Source organism: Ursus americanus, chromosome 28 (genome assembly GCF_024610735.1).
Source record: "Ursus americanus isolate L20-20 chromosome 28, mUrsAme1.1.p, whole genome shotgun sequence".
In the NCBI taxonomy this organism is placed as follows: Eukaryota; Metazoa; Chordata; class Mammalia; order Carnivora; family Ursidae; genus Ursus; species Ursus americanus.
In genome coordinates this window covers 17,416,684-17,435,826 of record NC_142154.1, presented here as the reverse complement: position 1 = coordinate 17,435,826, position 19,143 = coordinate 17,416,684, and the positions used below count along the sequence as shown (strand labels likewise).

At 49.8% G+C, this 19,143-nt stretch overlaps 1 protein-coding gene across 2 annotated transcripts in view; it reads left to right on the top strand.

Annotated features, from left to right (window-relative positions):
- The window catches only part of ADAMTS17 (ADAM metallopeptidase with thrombospondin type 1 motif 17), a 336,180-nt gene that overhangs the window by 250,148 nt on the left and 66,889 nt on the right, over positions 1-19,143 (top strand). For both annotated transcript variants that reach the window (XM_045795391.2, XM_087856712.1), the window contains exons 16-19: positions 1,256-1,336; positions 10,485-10,642; positions 13,574-13,733; positions 16,276-16,411. In XM_045795391.2, the coding sequence (XP_045651347.2) occupies positions 1,256-1,336; positions 10,485-10,642; positions 13,574-13,733; positions 16,276-16,411 (535 nt within the window). The remainder of the gene's footprint in view (positions 1-1,255; positions 1,337-10,484; positions 10,643-13,573; positions 13,734-16,275; positions 16,412-19,143) is intronic.

Below are 19,143 nucleotides of genomic sequence, written 5' to 3'. Positions count from 1 at the left end.
CCATTTAGGATTGTAATCTAATTTGGGATTATCATCCCAATTGCTGAAGCAAACACATATAACCCTTGTCTAAAACCCAAATGAAAATCAAAACAAAATGATTACCAGCCTGCATTTCAAAATCTCACCCTAGTGCTGGGCTCATTTATTGACCCACTTAACCAGGCAGCAGCCAGTGGCTGACCTCCTGCCCAGCAGCCTCAGTCACACCCTCCCTGAATCCTCATTATCCCCCCACTGTCTGGGTACATGTGGGGTTGGAGGATGGGTAGAGGAAAGCCCCAGGCCTCTGAGGGCCTCCCATTATAGTTGGAAATACTCAAGGAGATAGACAAAAGCATGGGCTGGGAGAGTTGCAGAGATCCCCAGAGGTCAGCAGAAGCAGGAAACGGCCAACAGTGTGTTAAGGAGTGGTTCTGTCCCTGGGCAAGGAGTTTAGCTTCTGCTGTCGTTCCATGGATTCGGGGACAGCTTAGAGTACAGGGAAGCCCAAAGCAACCTCCGGCAGATGGAGTGGCCAGGGGCACGCTGCCTGTGTGCCCCACGGAGGGGCTGTTCCCACAGGATTGCAGGCTGTCTCAGTCTGCGAGGGCCACAGTCACCAAGTACCATAAACTGAGTGGCATGAACAACAGACCATTCCTGTCCCACGGCTCTGGAAGCTACAAGTCCAAGATCAAGGTGTAGGCAGGGTTGCTTCCTTTGGAATGCTAGAAGCAAGAATCTGCTTTGTGCCTCTCTGCTAGCTTCTGGAGGTTTGCTGGCCATCTTCCGTGTTGCTTCACTCGTAGAAGCATCACCCTGATCCCTGCTTCCTGCTTCCATGGAGTTCTGTGTGCCTGTCTGCATCTGAATTCCCCCTTTCTGTAAGATGAAGTGCCCACCCTACTCCGGTGGGATCTCGTCTGAATGAATTATATCTGCAAAGGCCCATTTTCCAAATCAGGTCATATTGTGAGATAGCAGGGATTAGGACTTCAACGTAAGAGTGGGAGGGCGGGGAGACACGGTTCAGCTCTCCACACACAGGAAGGGTGCTCTCTGGTTTTGGGCAGCCTGGAGGTTCTGGCCATAGAAGAACACTCCTTGTTCATTGACTTGATTTTTTAGAGCCAGACCAGCCTACAGGCTCTGAAATCCCCACAGGGGTAGGCGGGGGAGGTGGGGATAGGGCAGATTTGGGGGGGGGGGTTCTATGTGGGCCTCTGAAGGGGGGTGGAGGTGTGCTTCACCTTTCTGTTATCTGCCACCACAGGTTATATTGAAGCCGCCATCATCCCAGCGGGAGCTCGGAGGATTCGCGTGGTGGAGGATAAACCTGCCCACAGTTTTCTGGGTAAAACACAAAGAATCTGACTCGTGATTTATGTTCTAAGATTTGGATAGGCAGGCTGATTGTGTGGTCCGGCATCGTTCTCCCAGGCCATGGGTTTCCCACTCGTACCCGAGGTATAACGATAGAAGTAATCGCAGTGCACCGCACGATGCTGTTCTATTTGGCTGAAGTGCAGCCACCCGCAAGGTGGATGGGGCGTGAGGGGATCGGAGGATCCACCAGCTTTGGATGGGAGGGAAGGTGACAGAAGAGGGAAGGAAGTGAGGAATTGGGATAGCGAAAGTCCCCCAAAGTAACCCCAGGAGAACCCGGAGCAGCCTTTGCCCACATAGCACGGGCACATTGTCCAGCTGTTGGTGGCTCTGGGGATGATTCCTTAGCTGGAAAAAAAAAAAAAAAAGAGGAATAGCCCTAGATCTAATGGAAGCATAAAAGAACACTGGTTTTCACTAAGTGCTGTGTACCCCGGATTCCTAGTGGCCAACTCTATTGACTTCAGGCACAAATGCCTGTGTCTTTCTATGGAAGGTTGGGGTTCCATTCCAGATTGGTCTTCATTGCCTTCTACAGACTCATACTTCAAGCCCTAAGAATTGTTCAACTGAACCCCTTCTTAGGCACCAAAGTCCCTCTGGGTATATCCTCAGCTTAACTGCCAGCCTCTCCATTGGCCCTTGCAAAGGTCTGCCTGGTACTTGGGTACTTGTGGGTTGTGCCCTAAGTGTTTTTTATGCTGCTATGGGGACAAGCAGGGTACCCAGTGGCTGCCTCTACTCATAGTTCACAGGGCTGGACATGCTGTGACCCATGTCCTCCTGCCAGCCCTTCTGCTGTGTTCCTGTCTTGGGTTGGATTTCAAACTGGAGGTGGCTGATCTCCTACCCAGGTACCCTTCTCCTGGGCTTCCTCCTATCATAATCTCCTCAGTCTGTGTTGCAAGGCTCCGTTTCAGATTGACAAGAATATGTAAGACATAATCTCTCTCTCTCTCTCTCTCTCTCTCTCTCTCTCTCTGACTTCAAACTTAAGAATTAAGTTGTTTTGGCTGAAATGAAGTTGCTCATGAAATGCTTTCCTGTCAACTTTTAGCACTAAAATAATTACATCTTTGTCCACATTCCTGACTTTGTAGATACGGAAGGATCTCAGTCTTTCTTTGAAATGGTCCCTACTTGAGAAACTCAAAGTCTGGGGTGCCTGGGTGGCTCAGTCCATTAAGTGTCTGCCTTTGGCTCGGGTCATGATCTCAGGGTCCTGGGATCAAACCCCGGGTCAGGATCTCTGCTCAGCGGAGAGTCTACTTCTCCCTCTCCCTCTCCCTCTGCCTCCTCCCCCTGCTCATGCTCACTCTCTTTCTCTCTCTCAAATAAATAAATAAAATCTTTTTTTAAAAAGAAAGAAACTCAAAATCTGATTAGACAGACATAAAATAAACCCGTAGTAGGCAAGTTTACAATGAAGACCACCGTCCTATAAGAACCGTTTGCAGACAGCGAGCTAATCCGCACACACGTGCCTTGGGGAGAGGCAGGAGTGGGGCTGAGAGCTCTTATTCCTGAGTGCCCACACCAGGGTTCACCAGCAAGCAGCCCCCTGGGGTCCCTACTGTGTCCCAGGCAGCCCTGTCACCTCCTCTGCGGCTTTCTCTTCTGCCATCCACCCCGCCTCCTTGAGGCCACGCTGCTCCTGCTGCCAGGGTAGGACCTTACCATCCCTTAGGGTGACACCCACATGGGTCTCATCAGCTGCTCTCCCAGCATAGACATCGTCCCAGTCTAGCCCGGCCTCTTTCTCTGCAGTAGCCCAGCTGTCACTACAGATAGAATGATGCTTATACAAGCTTTCTAAAATAGCCTTGGGCTGCTCTTGGCAGCTTCTCCAGAGTGGTGGCCTTTTTTACTAAATTTCCAAAGAGCCCATCTCCTCTCTGCCCCCCTAAGAAAATTGGGTCAACCTCACCAGCATTTGCTTTGGAAGCCCTATCACCAGCATTTGCTTTTGGAAGCTTTTGTCACCCCCAAAAGTTACACTTTTCTACTGGTACATCAGCCCTCACCTACCTGGAAGAGACATTTCTGCTTCCCGGGGGGCACCGGGCCTTGGAGGGTGGCAGACATTGCCTTTGACATGATTTCAGTATCCCAGGAGCTGGTGCCATCCCAAGGTCAACTGATTGGTTCTTCTGTCAAAGCGCCAGCAGGTGCCCCTGCGAGCAAGTCCCTTGCAGGGGATTCCCAGGATTCCCAGCACCATTCCTGCCCCTGACCCAGCCCCAGATGTCCGTAGAAAGTAGGAACATCATCCATACTTTCCTGCGGCAAGATAAGAAGGACAGAAGGATGTCAGAATCCTTTAGATTGCTCAACTTCTAATTCCTATAGTAAAAATGAACTTTTCCCTGGAACCCATGTTAAGGCCACGTAACTAGTGAATGTTGCCCGTGGCGGGGGGACCAGCTGTCCTGGTGGTTCCCCTCAGCTCCTGTAGTCTGTGGGCCACACGGGCAGATGCCACGAACATTGACATTTGTGGCTCCCAGGCATTAAGCCCTGCCCCACTTTGCAGACCTGACTCATCACCGCCCCCAAAAGCCCTGCAAAGTATTGCTTTGCCTATTTCACTGAGGAGGAGAGGCTCCAGGGGTTCAGGAGCCCATCCAAACCCCTCATATCATCTGGGTCTGCAGCCATTCACAAGCCTCCCAGAATTGCCCTGATGTGTTCAGTCATCACCAGACATCAGCAGAGGGGGACGTCTTTTCACCGGAGAACACATGTTACACTTGCCCATGGCTTTTACTTCTTTGTGTGAACTTCAAAGAGGCAAACCTCCATCCCAAAGATATTGGTTCGGGATCTCAGGACAACTTCCCCAGGAACGCTGGGCCTCCAAGGGAGCTTGGAACCAGCTTTTGTCTTATCTTATTCGTATGTTTTAATCCCAGGAGCCCAGGGCCTGGTGTGTGAATGAGGGCAAATCCGAAGGTGGTCCACACTCGTTATGTTTCTAAAGTTAGTTCAAACAAGCCTTGTTTCCACTCGGCGCTGGGTGCTTTGGAAGTCAACCCAGTGTAACTTTGAATTACTCTCTCACATTTGCTGGGAGCCGTTCCTGAAGAATTTCACCCCACCTACCTTCAGCCCACGCTGCCTGGCTCTCTGCTCCAAACCACCTGGCACAGGAAATGCCTCTGCAGTTTGCTTCCATAGCTAAGAACAGAGCTGGGAGAACTCCTAGTGGAAATAAAAGGAACTGACTGGATGCCAGGAGTAGAAGTAGGTTGACTATGGGTCAAGTCTTGCAGTGGAATCCAAGAGGGAGAAAGACACAAAGAAGCCCAGCTTCTGCACAGCGCCACGCAAGAGGGGGGCCTACGGATGGGGTTGGACCCCTTCAGTGTGCCTCCAGCCAACTGGACGGAAGAGCTGTGCCCTCCCAGCAGGAATACCCCCTTCCCCCCACCCCCGCTCTTCAGAGTGGCTCAGGAGCTTTTGCCACAGTGCCTAGAAGTCCAGGGAAGATGTGTAGATGTCCACAGGGAGGCAGAGGGGCCCGGGAGAGAAATGGACATTTGCCATGTGACCTTACGTTCTGGGCCATTCCTTCATGGAATGGTTTTGTTCTGCCACAGTAGCAAGAGGGAGCATGTGCCCACCCTCATCCCTGCAAAAGTCTCTCTAGCTGCTGAGAGGCTCCTAACGGCTTCTAAGCCAAATACACAAAAGCAGGCACTGTTCTATTTTGGATGGTGGCTTAAAACATCCAGCCTCTGACCCAGACAGAACCAGCAAAAATTTCCTCCCCAGCAAATCACAACTTCAGACAGCACAGATCAGAATCAAGTTGCTCAGGATTTCCCTTTGTTCGTCACTTTATTATTTGCCTGTCAAATCAAAGCCTGTGTCATCCTTTCAATAGCCCCTGTTGAATTTCTAGGCCTAAAAATCCTAATTTCAAATGCAAACTAACTCAACCTGCTTACAGATACAGGGGGCTTGCCTAGACCCGTGATGCTGCAGGATTGAGAGGGACAAGAACTTGTAGGGCCCGAATCTTAACTCTGGGGCCTTCTTTCAGAAAAAGAATGCAGCATTATATACAAGCGTTGGAAAGGACTCCTGCGAGGGGCCTGGGAGCTTCTGCCCCACCAGCTCTCGCAAACCCTGCTGAGGGAAGCTCGCTTGGGGTGGAGGCTGATGCAGGTGGGCCAGGGGCTGATGTGCATTCCCACTGTCTGGAGCCGACGTGGCCCCACAACTTGGGTTTCTCACTGGACTCCACACTGAACCTACGTATTTGCTCCTAATAATGATCTTGATGTTCCAGCAGATTCTCTGAGGCAGCTGTTCCCGCCCTTCTGAAGGAATCTCAGGGGCCAAATTCCCCTCTTAGCAGGAAGTCCCAGTGTCACCACTGGACCCCAGCACCTTGCACATTTTTGGCTCTTGCTGACTAGATTCCTCACCCAAAGTCAGTAGGTTTGAAGCAACCCCAGACTTCTTTTTTTTTTTTTTTAAGATTTTATTTGTTTATTTGACAGAGATAGAGACAGCCAGTGAGAGAGGGAACACAAGCAGGGGGAGTGGGAGAGGAAGAAGCAGGCTCATAGCGGAGGAGCCTGATGTGGAGCTCGATCCCACAACGCCAGGATCACGCCCTGAGCCGAAGGCAGACGCTTAACCGCGGTGCCACCCAGGCGCCCCGCAACCCCAGACTTCTAGGAATTGCCGAGCCCCTACATTTAACTGTGTTTTTCCTCCCATGGCAAAATTTGTCAAGGATTGACATCATGATCAAAGTGTCCTGAAGAAGGGGTGCCAACGGGCCGTTGTGGCCGCAGAGGTGACCACAAGAAAATCCTGGGCACGCAGAGTTTATTCTTTCTAGGGCCATGAGAGCCCCACTGACACCCCCAAAGCTGTGATCGTGTGAGAGTTCCCGAGTCAGCAGCTCCAGACCAGGCCACCCAAAGCAAGGCCAGGCATTTTCTGAACTCATGGGGGTACCCCAGCAGCGGTGTGGGGCTTGGAGGAGCTCTGCATCCCCTGAGGTCACAGGGCTGGCTTGAAATCTACCATGCTGGGGGCATTTACACCTTGGGTAGCAACAAGCCCTGTAAATCTGGGCTTCTCTCCCTAGCGAGCTGCTTACCAGGGCTCCACCGTCTGACGTGTTCTTTCCCCATTTGGCCACTGACCTCGTTCTGGCCTAGCTGGCCAGCTGCAGCCTGCCACGCTCACATTCCCCCTCCCGCCTTCCTTGACCAATATCCACTCCTCCTAGGCCGCCTCCTGCAATGTCTCCTCCACCTGCCCCTCTCAGCACTTCCCCTTGCTGACAGGCATGACCCTGCTCTGGTGATCAGAGGCTGACATGCCCCAAGCCCCAGCTGGCTCTCCATCTGGCCCCTGGGTCAGCCACAGCAGGTGCCTCTGCTGGCAGAAGCGGGGCTCCCCAGGCTGGCCCCCACACCTCCATGCGCTGTTTCTGTGGATGGTTTTATAATCATCTCCAGGTGTGCCCTCCTGCACTTTTTCCAGTCCTTCCCAGTCTTAACCCCCCAGATGTTTGACTTTTGGCATGGAGGCAGGGTAGCTTTCAGTGCGTAACTCACTAAGGCACTCGAAAGCGCCTTACACAAAGGACTGAGGAAATGCTCAAACGAGGCTGAGGGAGAAAGAGCCAACTCATCCTGGACCTTAGTGCCGGACAGGAGCAGAGGCACAGGAGATAGTTTAAAGCCTACATAGAATAGGCCCAGCCTTCTAAATTTCGGGGTATGAAGCTTATGCTGCTAAGGATCGAAGGTGGTTTCTAGGAGTCCACACTAGTCATCATCTTCTTTCCCAAGCTGCCCTGCCCCTAGATGGTTAGTATGTCAAAACAAAACAAAACAACAGCAACAAAGAAACAACCTTCAAAAGACACATGTGAAAGCCAAACCCAGTTCTCAGTTGCTAAGTATCAGCTTCAGGCACTGTGGGATCCAGGGGCTTAAAATGACATCACGGGAAACTGTCCCTCTCTACCCTGGCACCTCTGTCCTCTCTCAGTTGACTTTAATCTGGGGGCCTCTTCCCATGCACCGGTAATCCAGATTTACATGGAGTCTCATAGTCCTGTGGAAAGAAAGCTGCTCCTTCCAAGGTGAATAGAAGTCTTGGAACTGACTCTCACTGTCCAGGGTTGGGTGATGGGCCCATATGTGGAACTGTGGTCAGAGGAAGAACATACCCCCAAAGGAAACTCTGGGTTGTTGTTACTTGAAGAAAGAGAGAGTGATGCCAGGCAGCCAACACGCCATTCAGAGCAGCCATAACATGAGAACAACGTCAGGGCCCCACTCTTAAACCCGAGGCCCCAGCCCAGGTGTGGCCATGAGTGCATGTGGGTAGCCAGTGACAAGGAGAGCAGCTGCTCCAGAGTGTAGGAAATGGGTTCTATGGGGTGGGCCGAGCATGGTGGTGGTCAGCATACAGCTCTAAAGAAACTCTTTCTGCCCATCTCTCTAACGCTCCAAGTTCCGGGTTGGGGAGGGGGTCTCACCATGCTCGAGTCTCCCATCCCGATAACAAGAACAGTGAAACTTCCCTCTCCTTCTCCACTCTTTAGAGCCACTCTTCATCTTGCCTCCTTTTCCCAGCCAGACTTCTAGGGGAAAAAATTGCTTCACCTCCCACCTGCTTCTCCACACAGAGCAGTGTTCACACGAAGAGCGATCATGGCCACAGTGCATGCCTTACGGACACGCCCAGGCCACCTCTTCTCCCTGCTTTTCTTCCAGAAAGTCTTCCCCGTCTGCCTCTGTCCCTGCCCCCCCCCCATACACACACATCTGCGGGCCCTGAACTGGCTTCTGCCACAGAGCCTGTGAAGCCATACTGTGTTTATCTGTCTTCTCACCTGTCTCCCTTCCAAATGTTGAGCTCCCTGAGGGCAGGAGCTGTGTCCTCAATACCCAGCTAGGAGGCCCTGACTGGCCAGGGCCATGCGTCGGCTGCTCCCTGTGCTTCCCTAGCTTGTTCTGAGACCATTCCTCAAGGACTCTGGCCCCTCACTGTGTCTGTCTGCCACTCCCCACCAGCCTGCACTGATATCTGAAACCAAATTTACGTGTGTGTGTGCAAGAAACAATTTTCCAAACCTACAGAGAAGTAGAAAGAACAGTCTTCCAGTTTTTGTTTTATTTATAAGGGTATATAGAACGTGAGACCCTGAAGCAGTTGGGGCCTGGAATGTGTTTCTCTTGGAAAACAAGTATGACACTTATCATTTTTGCATTTGTTGTAAGAGTCTGGATAGAGGCTATAACCTAAAGAATATGGGAATTTAAATTGCCAGAGTGATGAGTGCTGAGCTCAGTGTGTTAAGTTCAGGTTGTCCACTCTTCATAGCTGTGTGACTTTAGGCAGGTAACTTAACCTCTCTGTGCCCCCATTTCCTCATCTGCGAAAAGGGGAAAATACTGCTTTACCTTGGAGAGTTGTTGGGAAGAGTAAGTGGGTAAAAGTACATGTAGGGGCTAAATCCAAGAACATGCCCCTTGAAAGGTGGCTGGTAGGTCGTGGCTGAGGAAGGGACAAAGGACAGAGATTGTGAGTATTCTGACATTCTTACTTCCTTCTTGTAGCCAGGAAATTTCAGTAGCAGGTAAAATTTCTTGAAAAGAACCATTGGATTCCAAGAGCTAGAGCCTTCTTTTTTCTCAGCTTTCCCTGGAGTCCTGTAACCCTCAACTACTTGCTCTGAACAACCACCCTGGATATGAAATCCCGACCAGAAGTCACTCTACTGGAAAGCAACCCTTCCTGCTTCTTTCCTAGGTTCTCGTGGCAGATCCTAGAAGCAAGCAAGGAGTCCTGAACATGCCTTTTCTCTGTGTGCACCAGGACAGCCTGGTGGGGTGGGAGCAAGCCCTGGGACCGTAATGTCCTAGAGACGAGGAAGCAGGGGCCCAGCATCCCCCAGCTGCTGGTAGCCTGACCAGGTCCAACCAGGTTCTGACCCAGCCTTGGGGCTCATGGATTCAGGGCTAACAGAAACCCCTTTTTGGTTTCAACTCTCATTATCCAAAATCAGTATTAAATGCCGGTGTTTTATTTCCGGCCTCGGGAAGCAGAGAAGAGGGAATGGGGTGGAACCTGATTTTGCTGACTATGAGCATTTGGGGCAGGGGGGGCAGGGGAGGCTCCAGCTTCATTTGCAGTGAGGAAGGCATTGCACCCAGGGTGTCCTGGGAGTTTCATCTTTTAAGTGACAGAAGACTTGTTGTCAACCTACTGTCATTTGCAGCCTTCTCCCAAATCCCAGTGTACCTTTTCATTCTTGTCTTTCCTAAATATCAAAATGAAACAAACAAACAAAAAAGAATTTCACTGCAGAATGCTCTCATCATGAGAACGACATGACTCCAAACCTTGGCAAGGGGATACAAGAAAGTCAGCACTCAGATAATCAATATATGGCTTGTATGGAAAACTGGATTTTTGCTCTGGCCGATCAGCAAACTTGATTTTGTTTCTTCCAACACATTCTGTACCGAGTGGAGGTGTGAGCCAGCAGAGCGTGAACCCGAGGACCACGGAGCCCCACCCTCGTGGCATTGTCCGAGCCCTACTGTCCCATCCGTAGTTGGCTAAGGATCCCAGACTCTGCCATTTAATAGAATAGCAACTATCTCTTGAAGGAGCCCCCACTTTACTAACGTGGGGCTCTCAAATCCTTAGGAGAAGCTGGATTAGGCTATAACTGTAAAAAGCCCCAGGTAGGTAACAGTCAAATGAGTTGACGAGTTTCACTAAAGCAGCAAACCCCTCTCTGTAGCCCTGGACACATTAAAATAGAATTCATCCATCGGGCAGAAGACCCTTACCCTGGAAGTTTAGTAAAATGTGATTGGGCTGCGCTTGTCTCCATCCCCTGATGTTTTATCTCAGAGGGTCCTTCGGGTCTTGAGTTGTTTGCCCCCCGTGAGCCAGACTTCTGTTCCCAGCTTCCAGAAAGCTCACCTTCTATCACTGCAGACCTTCCTCCTTTCCCCTGTAGAGGTGTCGAGGGAGATCTCTAACCCACCCCTCAGGACACCCAGATTCCCCTGAAAAGGCAGACTGATGCCCCCTGATTCCATGATGTTTGCTTTTCTTGCTAGCTCTGAAAGATACCAATAAGAGATCCATCAACAGCGATTGGAAGATAGAGCTCCCTGGAGAGTACCAGATTGCGGGCACAACCGTGCGCTACGTTAGAAGGGGCCTGTGGGAGAAGATTTCTGCCAAGGGACCAACCAAAATACCACTGCATCTGATGGTAACTTGCTGTGCTCTTGCCTTTGTCCTGGTCCTGAGGCTCCAAGGGTCCTGCCAGTTCCCTTCCTCCCTGGGGGCACTGGGGAGAGGAGCTCACCTGGTTCCTAGTGGGTTACCTGGACACCTGCTGCTCAAGCCTGTCTCTCTCTCTCTCTCTCTCTTCGTCTTCTCTTATCTCATCCCTTCTCTTATTCTCATGCCTGAGAATTTTCCCTTCCCCATACTTCGCCCTGGCTATTCACTGGCAGAGCTCCCATCTTTTTCAAAAGGAACTGCCTCCAGGAAGGAAATGCTTGGCCATGTGACAGCCGGGGAGACTTGGCTCCCTGGAGCAGACAGCCCCACTCAGAGTCTCTGTTTTTATATCAGATGGCACAGGTCCGCCCCACGGTTTGTGGGTCCACACTGGAAACTACCTTTTGGAAATGAACTGTTGACTCCATTTCCAAACCAGTGTCACTCAGATTTTCCAGACTCGTCTCTGCACCAGGCATTCGGGAATCAGGAGAGGGAGAACCAGGTTTCACAGGATGATGGACTACCAGGGTAGTCTCACGGAACCCGGGCAGCCAGGCCGGGTTGGGGCCACCTCGTCTTACCTGTTGTCTTGGGTGGGGGAGGAACACCATGCAAATCACTTGAACATCAGTGATGTGTCTTTTAAAGAGTCCTAAGATATCAGAGAAAGGAAATCCCACTGTTTCCTTCTTAAGGCCCAGGAGTTCCCATGGCTCATGTCTGATAGCTCATAATTATTGATTCCACGTCTCGTTCCAAAGAACGTGTTCCATGGCTGTTGGTGCATCTGTAATCAAAGCACATTTTGTCTCCTGTGCTTGCCAGAGTCTCTGCTTGGAAATTTTTTTTTTTCTCCATTAATTTGTGTTCCCTGGCAACCTGTGGCCCTTCAAAGTTAGGTGACACCCAGAAGAGTCTCTGGCCACCTCTCAGGGAATCTCCTGAGGAGATTGGCTCTGCCTGTGAGCACCGGCGGCCAGGACAGGATCGCCCATGACAGCCCTGCCCCCGCCACAGCCTCAGACGAGAGAGCAAAGGGAACTGGTTTCCGTGCATGACTTCAGCCATCCAGAAACCTGTGGCTGCCACACTCAGCCCACTAAATCCACGGCTGACGTAGCCCCGCCCACAAGTTTGATTTCTGGGACCCGTGGACCATCCCTGAGCCACTGCCCTGTGATGAGATTATTTCCTAGTCTAAGGCATTAGAACAAATCCTCCTGTCCTGATTTAGAAGGGGTACAAGAGGAAGCATAAGACAGGATAAAGAAAAGATAAACCCAGGTAGCCGTGTCACCTGTTAGCGCGTGAATTTGCTTTGTCTAGCAAACCCTACAGTGGACATACTTCCCTCTCCTGCCCGAAGCTTTCATAAACTGTGAGTGAATCGTCAGCCCATTAAAGCAAATGCACAGCCCAGATTCATTCAGACCACGCCTGATAAACAAAACTCAGTGAAGTCCCAGCCCTCTTTAATATTAATCAGTTTTTTCTCTTGAAATATGAGTAATTCAAGTTTTTAAATCTAGAAGTGAGGAGTGCCCCTCTGCCTCTACATAGGAGTCTGTTGTCCCCAAACTGGGGTGCGTACATTTCCTGCAGGGTCAGGAGCACCCGCAGAGCCACGGGGACCTGCATTTGAAACCAATCACACACTCACACACGCAAATTATACGTGGCTGCAAAATTGCATGAAATTGGTTTCATATGGATTCTTGATTCACCAGTCTTATTCCCATACTGAGATAATAAAGATCTTTTAAAGAGGGTTTGTTTTGTTTTTTTTTCTTTAACTGGAGGCATTTTTCCAAATGCATTACTGCAAGCCTGTTTCTTGGAGGAGTGGATGTTTTATGTGGTTCAGGCTGCTCTTAGCCCCTCACCCCCACCCTGTAGCTCAAGCCCTTGGGGGGCTGGGACGTTCTCAGGGTCAGCATGGGGCCTCCCCAGGTCAGGGAAGGTGGAGCACAGTCTGCCTGATGCTGCCTGGAGGGGCCTGGAAATGAACTTGATTGCTGCCTAGACCAAGGAATGCCCACTGGTTCCAAGTCTAGACCCGTCACCTCCAGTCAGGCTCCCCCCAGAGGGCTTGTTTTGCACCCTTACACGTGGAGAAATAAAGCTGGTAGAGCACCTCTGTCCTTACAGGGCTAGTACCCACTTTGCCAGACAAAGGGCAGGCCCATCCATCTGCTCACTCACCAGGATTTCAGACCCAAGCGTCCCCAAGCTGCAGGACGGCTCCGCACCCCCTCACTCTCAGCTTTAAGCCTTGAGCCAGGCTCCTGCCACCCTGTGGGCATCGCCATCCTAGCTCCTGTGGCAGCAAGAAGGCTCAGGCATCCCTGGACTCCTCAGCAGAAGTCCCCAAGTTTCCTGTGCGATGGGGCTCTGTTTGCCCTTGAGCCTGGCTTAACACGGGACCACGGCAGGTGCCGGGTGACTGGCGAGTGATGCTTGTTTCCAAAGGTGTAGAGTCACCCTATCTGTTCAATGCCTTTTTAGGTCAAAGCCACATATTTTTGTCTTTCTTACCCACAAGGGCAGCTTCGTGGCTGAGTTTGCAGGGACGGCTTCTGTGCTCTGCGTGGAGCAGCTCTCCCTGTAAAGCGCCGTGAGAGCCCACAAACTGGCTCCTCCCCAAAGTCCTCATCCAAGCTGGCCTCTCTCCAGGGGGAGAGAGCAGAGCTCCCTGGCAAGGGCGTGCATACACGCCTGCCCCGGAGTTGATTCTCTGAGGACCCCGAGACTGAAATAAGGGAGCTCCCCTAGCCCGAACCAGTCTTGAAACCCAGAAGAGAGCTGGTTACCCCGGTAGAGAGACGGCCACAGTGCCGCTGAGTTTGCAAATTCAGCAAGCCTGTGGGCTTCCGCTCCATTTCAAAACGGCCTTTGATTTTTACTGCTGATCCAGGTGCTGCTGTTTCATGACCAAAATTATGGAATCCATTACGAGTACACCGTGCCTGTCAACTACACTGCGGAAAATCAGAGTGAACCCGAAAAATCCCAGGACTCTCTGTTCATCTGGACCCACAGCGGCTGGGAAGGGTGCAGCGTGCAGTGTGGAGGAGGTGAGCAGCCGGGGTCTTGGGCCTGTTGGGTGTGGGGTCTTGCCGAAGGAAGGCGCGAACTCGGGGCACTCTGTGGCTGGCGCACAGGGCATGGGGAAGGCTGGCCATGTCCCCTGTGTTTCCATGGGAACGTACCCACATCCCACTGCAGTTCCCCCTGCAAAACACTTACATGGTCCTCCACACTCCTGTGCCCACACAGGCGCTCTGCCTATGGCACGGGGCCCTCGGACTCTGCCCTGAGCAGGGGTTTGGCCCCTGTACAGGTACATTGCAGGTATGACAGGTGAGTGACCCTGGGGATGAAGAGAATAGACCTTCACCTGTTCCCGTTCAGTGGAGAGCCCCCAGATGTTTTTGCCCCCAAATACTCTTCTCTTTGCCACAGGTACCCCATTATAGGATGTAGTGGAAAGAAAGAGCTCCCACGTCCAGGGAAGCATTCCGAGCACAAGTCTTGGCTTCGTGATTTGCCGCCATATTTTAGCAAATGACTTACCCTGTTTATATGAAAATTTCCTCTCCTCTATAATAGAGTGACTCACTCCTATGCCCACTGCATGGAGCAGACTGCCACACTGTAAAAATCAGTATCAGCAAAAGGCACCGTACCCATTACTGGGAGGTTTAGGGAGAGCAGGGGGAAACCATTCTCAGCTCTTAGCTAGAAGCCCTTTGGGACCATGTACTTTGTCACCCTGACAGGACACACAGCCACCCATCATGGGAAGTGGGACACAGGGTGGGTGGGTTTTGATGGGCACAGAGTTAGGATGGAAAGTTCACCTGGACTCTGGAATGCCAACCCGGGGAGTGGTGTGGCCCCACCAATACCCGTTCCTGCGTGGCCATTGACTGCCAAGATGATGCTTGTCAGATATCCAATACATACAGGATCGTTTACCATTTAAGCGACTTGTCCCATTTCTCATGGGTAAGAATTACAGCTATAACGTGATTGGGCCATCAGACACTGCCAGGGTCAACTGTGAATTCCTTCCCTGTCCTGCACATCTTGGCTCACTGTCCTCTCTGCTTGTTCTCAGCCTGTTTCTCAGGCATTCCTGACAGTTGGCATAGCCCCAGGATCCTCCATCAGCCCTGTCCTTGTCCCGCTTTGCACTGCTCCCTGAGAGCCCCCCATCCCTCAGCTGTCCCCCTGTGCCAGTGGCCCTACAGCCTCCAAAGGCAGCACCTCCCATATCGCCAAATGCCAGACTTCTCCTGGGCAACTTACAACTGCAAATGGAGCAGTTAGCAGGCTCCCCTCGGCTGGGGATCCGGGGAGTGCTGTTCCGCTACTGTCACTGTCGGCCCAGATGACAACTGAGGACTCACCACTGTCAGACCTGCAGCCAAAGCTGAAGTGTGGCTTGAGGTGGCCCCATGCTTCTTATACTCACACAAGGCTGAAGCTGCAGGCATTGAGAGCTGACAGTATCGTTCAGGACTCCACACTCTCGAGGCATCCCTAAAGGACAAATTCTCCAGGCGGCAGACTGAGTGAGGAATCTGGGGTCCAAAGAGTTGTGCCTGACATCCTCTCACTCTTGTATAGCTATACTTCCCAAATAATAATAAAAACAGAATATAGCTAATATGAAGTGCTAACCCCAACCAGGCTCTGCTCGAAACACTCTATGTGTATCAGTGAATTCTAACTGTCTCTGAAGCACCCTAAGGCGCAGGGAGGTTAAGTGAACCAGCCTCATTGAGGAAATGAATCACTGAGGACAGTCCGCACAGAATCATGGCGGCTAGCTGTCGATCCTGTGATCATTATGCTAGTGATGCGGCCAAGTTTGAACCCAGCCAGCCTGGCTCCAGAAGCCACCCTCCTAGCTCCCAGTCATCCGCCTCCCTGGCAAAGTCATGTGCAAGCAGGGTATAGGGTGCTCTGGAGACACCCAGAGGATGGCTGTACCCATCTGGGGTAACCAGGTAGTGAAGTCCCCAAATGCAGGTGATGCTGAGGACATGTAGCCATTGGCCAGCTAAACAAATTCTCAGATTGGCTCTAGACTGCCCGCCTGGACAATGCAGGTCTGTGTGTCCTTCAAACCAGCCTCCCTGCTTCTCACTATTACCTAGCAATTCTGGAGGGATTCTCTAATAGGTAGCTAGGATCTCTGGTGAAGGCTGATGTACATGTATTTAATCAAGACCAGACCTCTGTAGACTTTAAATATCAAAAGAACAGATAAAGAGATTGGCAATCTTTGTTGGAAATTAAACCCAAATCAGAACTTTGGCCTCCGTGAATCCCAAGCTGTCCAAGAACATAGCGAATGTGTGGTGTTGCCTTTTTTTGGATCCTGTTCTAGAATCTTCCTCCTGCTCCATGCTGGCCCTGCCATGTCTTACACACCCTCATCCCTAACATTATGGTTCTTTCTCTCTGACAACCAGTAAAGCATGATAACAGTCACTTCACGTGACAAACTGATAAAAAGATACACCTGAATGCTCCTCCATCTGCATCCATGGATGGCCTTTCCAGGTGTGTGTACAGCTTCTCAGTTCCCTGTGGTTTGGTTTCCAGGGGAACGCAGAACCATCGTGTCCTGCACGCGGATTGTTAATAAGACCACGACTCTGGTGAATGACAGTGACTGTCCTCAAGCAAGCCGTCCAGAGCCCCAGGTCCGAAGGTGCAACTCACATCCGTGCCAGTCACGGTAAGGAGCTGTGTTCTCAAGCTTGGACCCTCTAGGGTCAGGGCAGAAACACCCATGCATTGGGGGGGTGGGGTGCAGTGTTACACAGTTAATACCACGGTACCTCTCTGTGCCATATTCCGTTGTTGTTGCTAAGTGATTTCTGCTTGCTCGAAATACTGAATTTCTGGCTACGAAGCCAGAGCTCTGAAAAAAATGTATAATCCTAGCTAGAAGGCATTTTTTAGCAGGCCCCTAAGAACATCTCATGGAGAAAAAAATCATCACATACTTCCAACTGATATGTGTTGGCTCCCCCCAAGTTATTTTGTCTTGGCAAAAAAGGAAATCACAGAGTGCGCGCACCCATGAGTAAGTCACACAGGTTACTGTTTGTGATGGGTCTGTTCCGGCGGCTGAAACTAACACCAGTGAGTGGGGATCTTGGTGTTCATTGTTTAGAATCTGTCAGAACTGCTGTTCCCAACCCCAGCTTCCATGGCCATGATACTTCACATGCTCTGAAGTGAATTTTCTTGAGCTGTCAACCGAGATGAATTGTGTGAAATGTGCTTGTCAGTTAAGCTGCCTTATTTCCGGTCATTTCAGTGAGACTTTGCATCGTACTGTGATTGGTAAAGTGTGTAGTATCACCCCTGTTCTCCCATTCTGCTCTGGGCTGAGGTGCATGGTTTTTGTTTTGTGGTTCTATGCATGTTTTTCTTCTATGAAGAAGCTGGACTTTTGACATGGCAATTCTGTAAGCTCAACTTGGGCCTCTTGTCTGGTGCAAAAGTTTCACAAAGCATGGGGTTTTCATGCCAACCCCCTTTGCTTTGTCAAACTGGTCAAGTGTGCGAGTGGGAGAGGGAAGATAGGAGGGAAAGCAAGAGGTGAGACTTGTTTCATTCGTTGTGTGTGATCCTTAGCAAGTTAAGAATGAAGGTGGGTGGGAGGATGGGTGAAATGGGTGAAGGGGATTAAGAGGTAGGAACTTCCAGTTACAAAATAAATCAGTCATGGAGCTGAATGAGACAGCATAGGGAATATAGTCAGTAAGATGGTAGCAGTGTTGTCTGGTGACGGACGGTGAGTACACTTATTGTGGGGAACATTGAGTAATGTATAAAATTATTGAATCATCATGTTGTACCTGTGAAACTAATATAATGCTGTATATTAATCATACTTCAATTTAAAGAAAAGGATGAAATTCTGCCCTAACCCTGAATTCCATGAGGAACAGCTCACTTGGGGAAGTCTTCCCGAGCATCTTGGCTCTGAGCAGCCATCCCACAGACCCATCCGTTGATGGCAACCACACACACCCTGGGGGGCAAAGAAGGAAGTCCTGCCACTGTGAAGACCAAAGATCAGACAGGCCACAGAGACAGCTCAGCTCTGTGACATGCTAGAAAGTAGGTTAAGTGAATCTAGAAGAGGGGAGGTCAGCACGGGCTCAAGGGCATGGCTGAGTGAGAAGGATCTTAGGGACCCGTTCAAGAATCATGTTTTAAAATCACTTATGACTTCAAACTATAAATTTTAGTGTCCAAAGATTTCTTAATTTATGCTCATAAACCAAATAACATAAAACATGAAATCAGAGTTGCTCTGATTGAATTGAAACACCTATGTGATGGGGAAGAGTAGCCCAGTGCATTCTGCCCTCCCTCATATCACAGTAGGCCCAAGGAATGGACCAAGGAATAAAGTTTAAAAACTGTCAGACACTCTGCTTTCCATAATGATGGGGTTGCTTTTATTGGACCAAGCCTCCATATTCTTCACAATGATACTCTTAACTTTATTGATCACATACCATATGTGGTAGCCACTAGCTAGTCCAAATTGATATGTGCTGTAAAAGTAAAAATATACACCTGATTTCAAAGATTTAGTATGGAAAGAGATAAAATATCTTAGTGATTTTTAATACTGATTACATGTTAAAATAATTATGCCTTGGACACATTGGGTCAAATGCAGTACATTATTACAATTAAATTCACCAGTTTCCTTTTGATTTTTTAATATGGGTAGTAGAAAATTAAAATTATATATATGGTTGATGTCTTAATTCTATTGAATGGCACCGCTCTAGATTAACATAGTATTCACAATGTTCAGGATACAGTCCAAAATTACCAGACATAGGAAAAAAACAGAAAAATGTGATCCATACAATAATGGAAACTGACTCCAAGATGACACATATGTTGAGATTAGCAGACAAGAATTTCAAAGCAGCTATTATAATTATGCTCAAAGACATAAGAAAAAATATAGTCACAATCAATGCACACATAGGAAATCTAAGCACAAAAAAGAGACACTCTAAAAATGAACCAAATTTTAGGACCAAGAAACACAGTATCTGAAATTTTTTTTAAAAAACTCCCTTTGATGGGCCTAACAGCAGATGATGAAAAAAGATCAACAAAATTGAAGGTAGAAGAATAGAAATTATCCCGTCTGGAAAACAGAAAGGAAAGATTGTTGACAATGACAGAGCCTCAGTGATCTGTGGGATACTATCAGGCATTCTAACATAAGTGTAATTAGGGTCAGAGAAGGGGGGGAGGGGAAAAATAGAGCAGAACGTAATCAGAGACAATGACCGAACATGTCCCAGGTTTAGTGAAAGACAGAAGAGAGGTGATTAAGTCACTTCTTGAGTATTTCAACTAGATTCCAAATGAATTCAAGCTCCATAACAAAGCCCTCTCACCATTACACCAATAGGCCAAAGC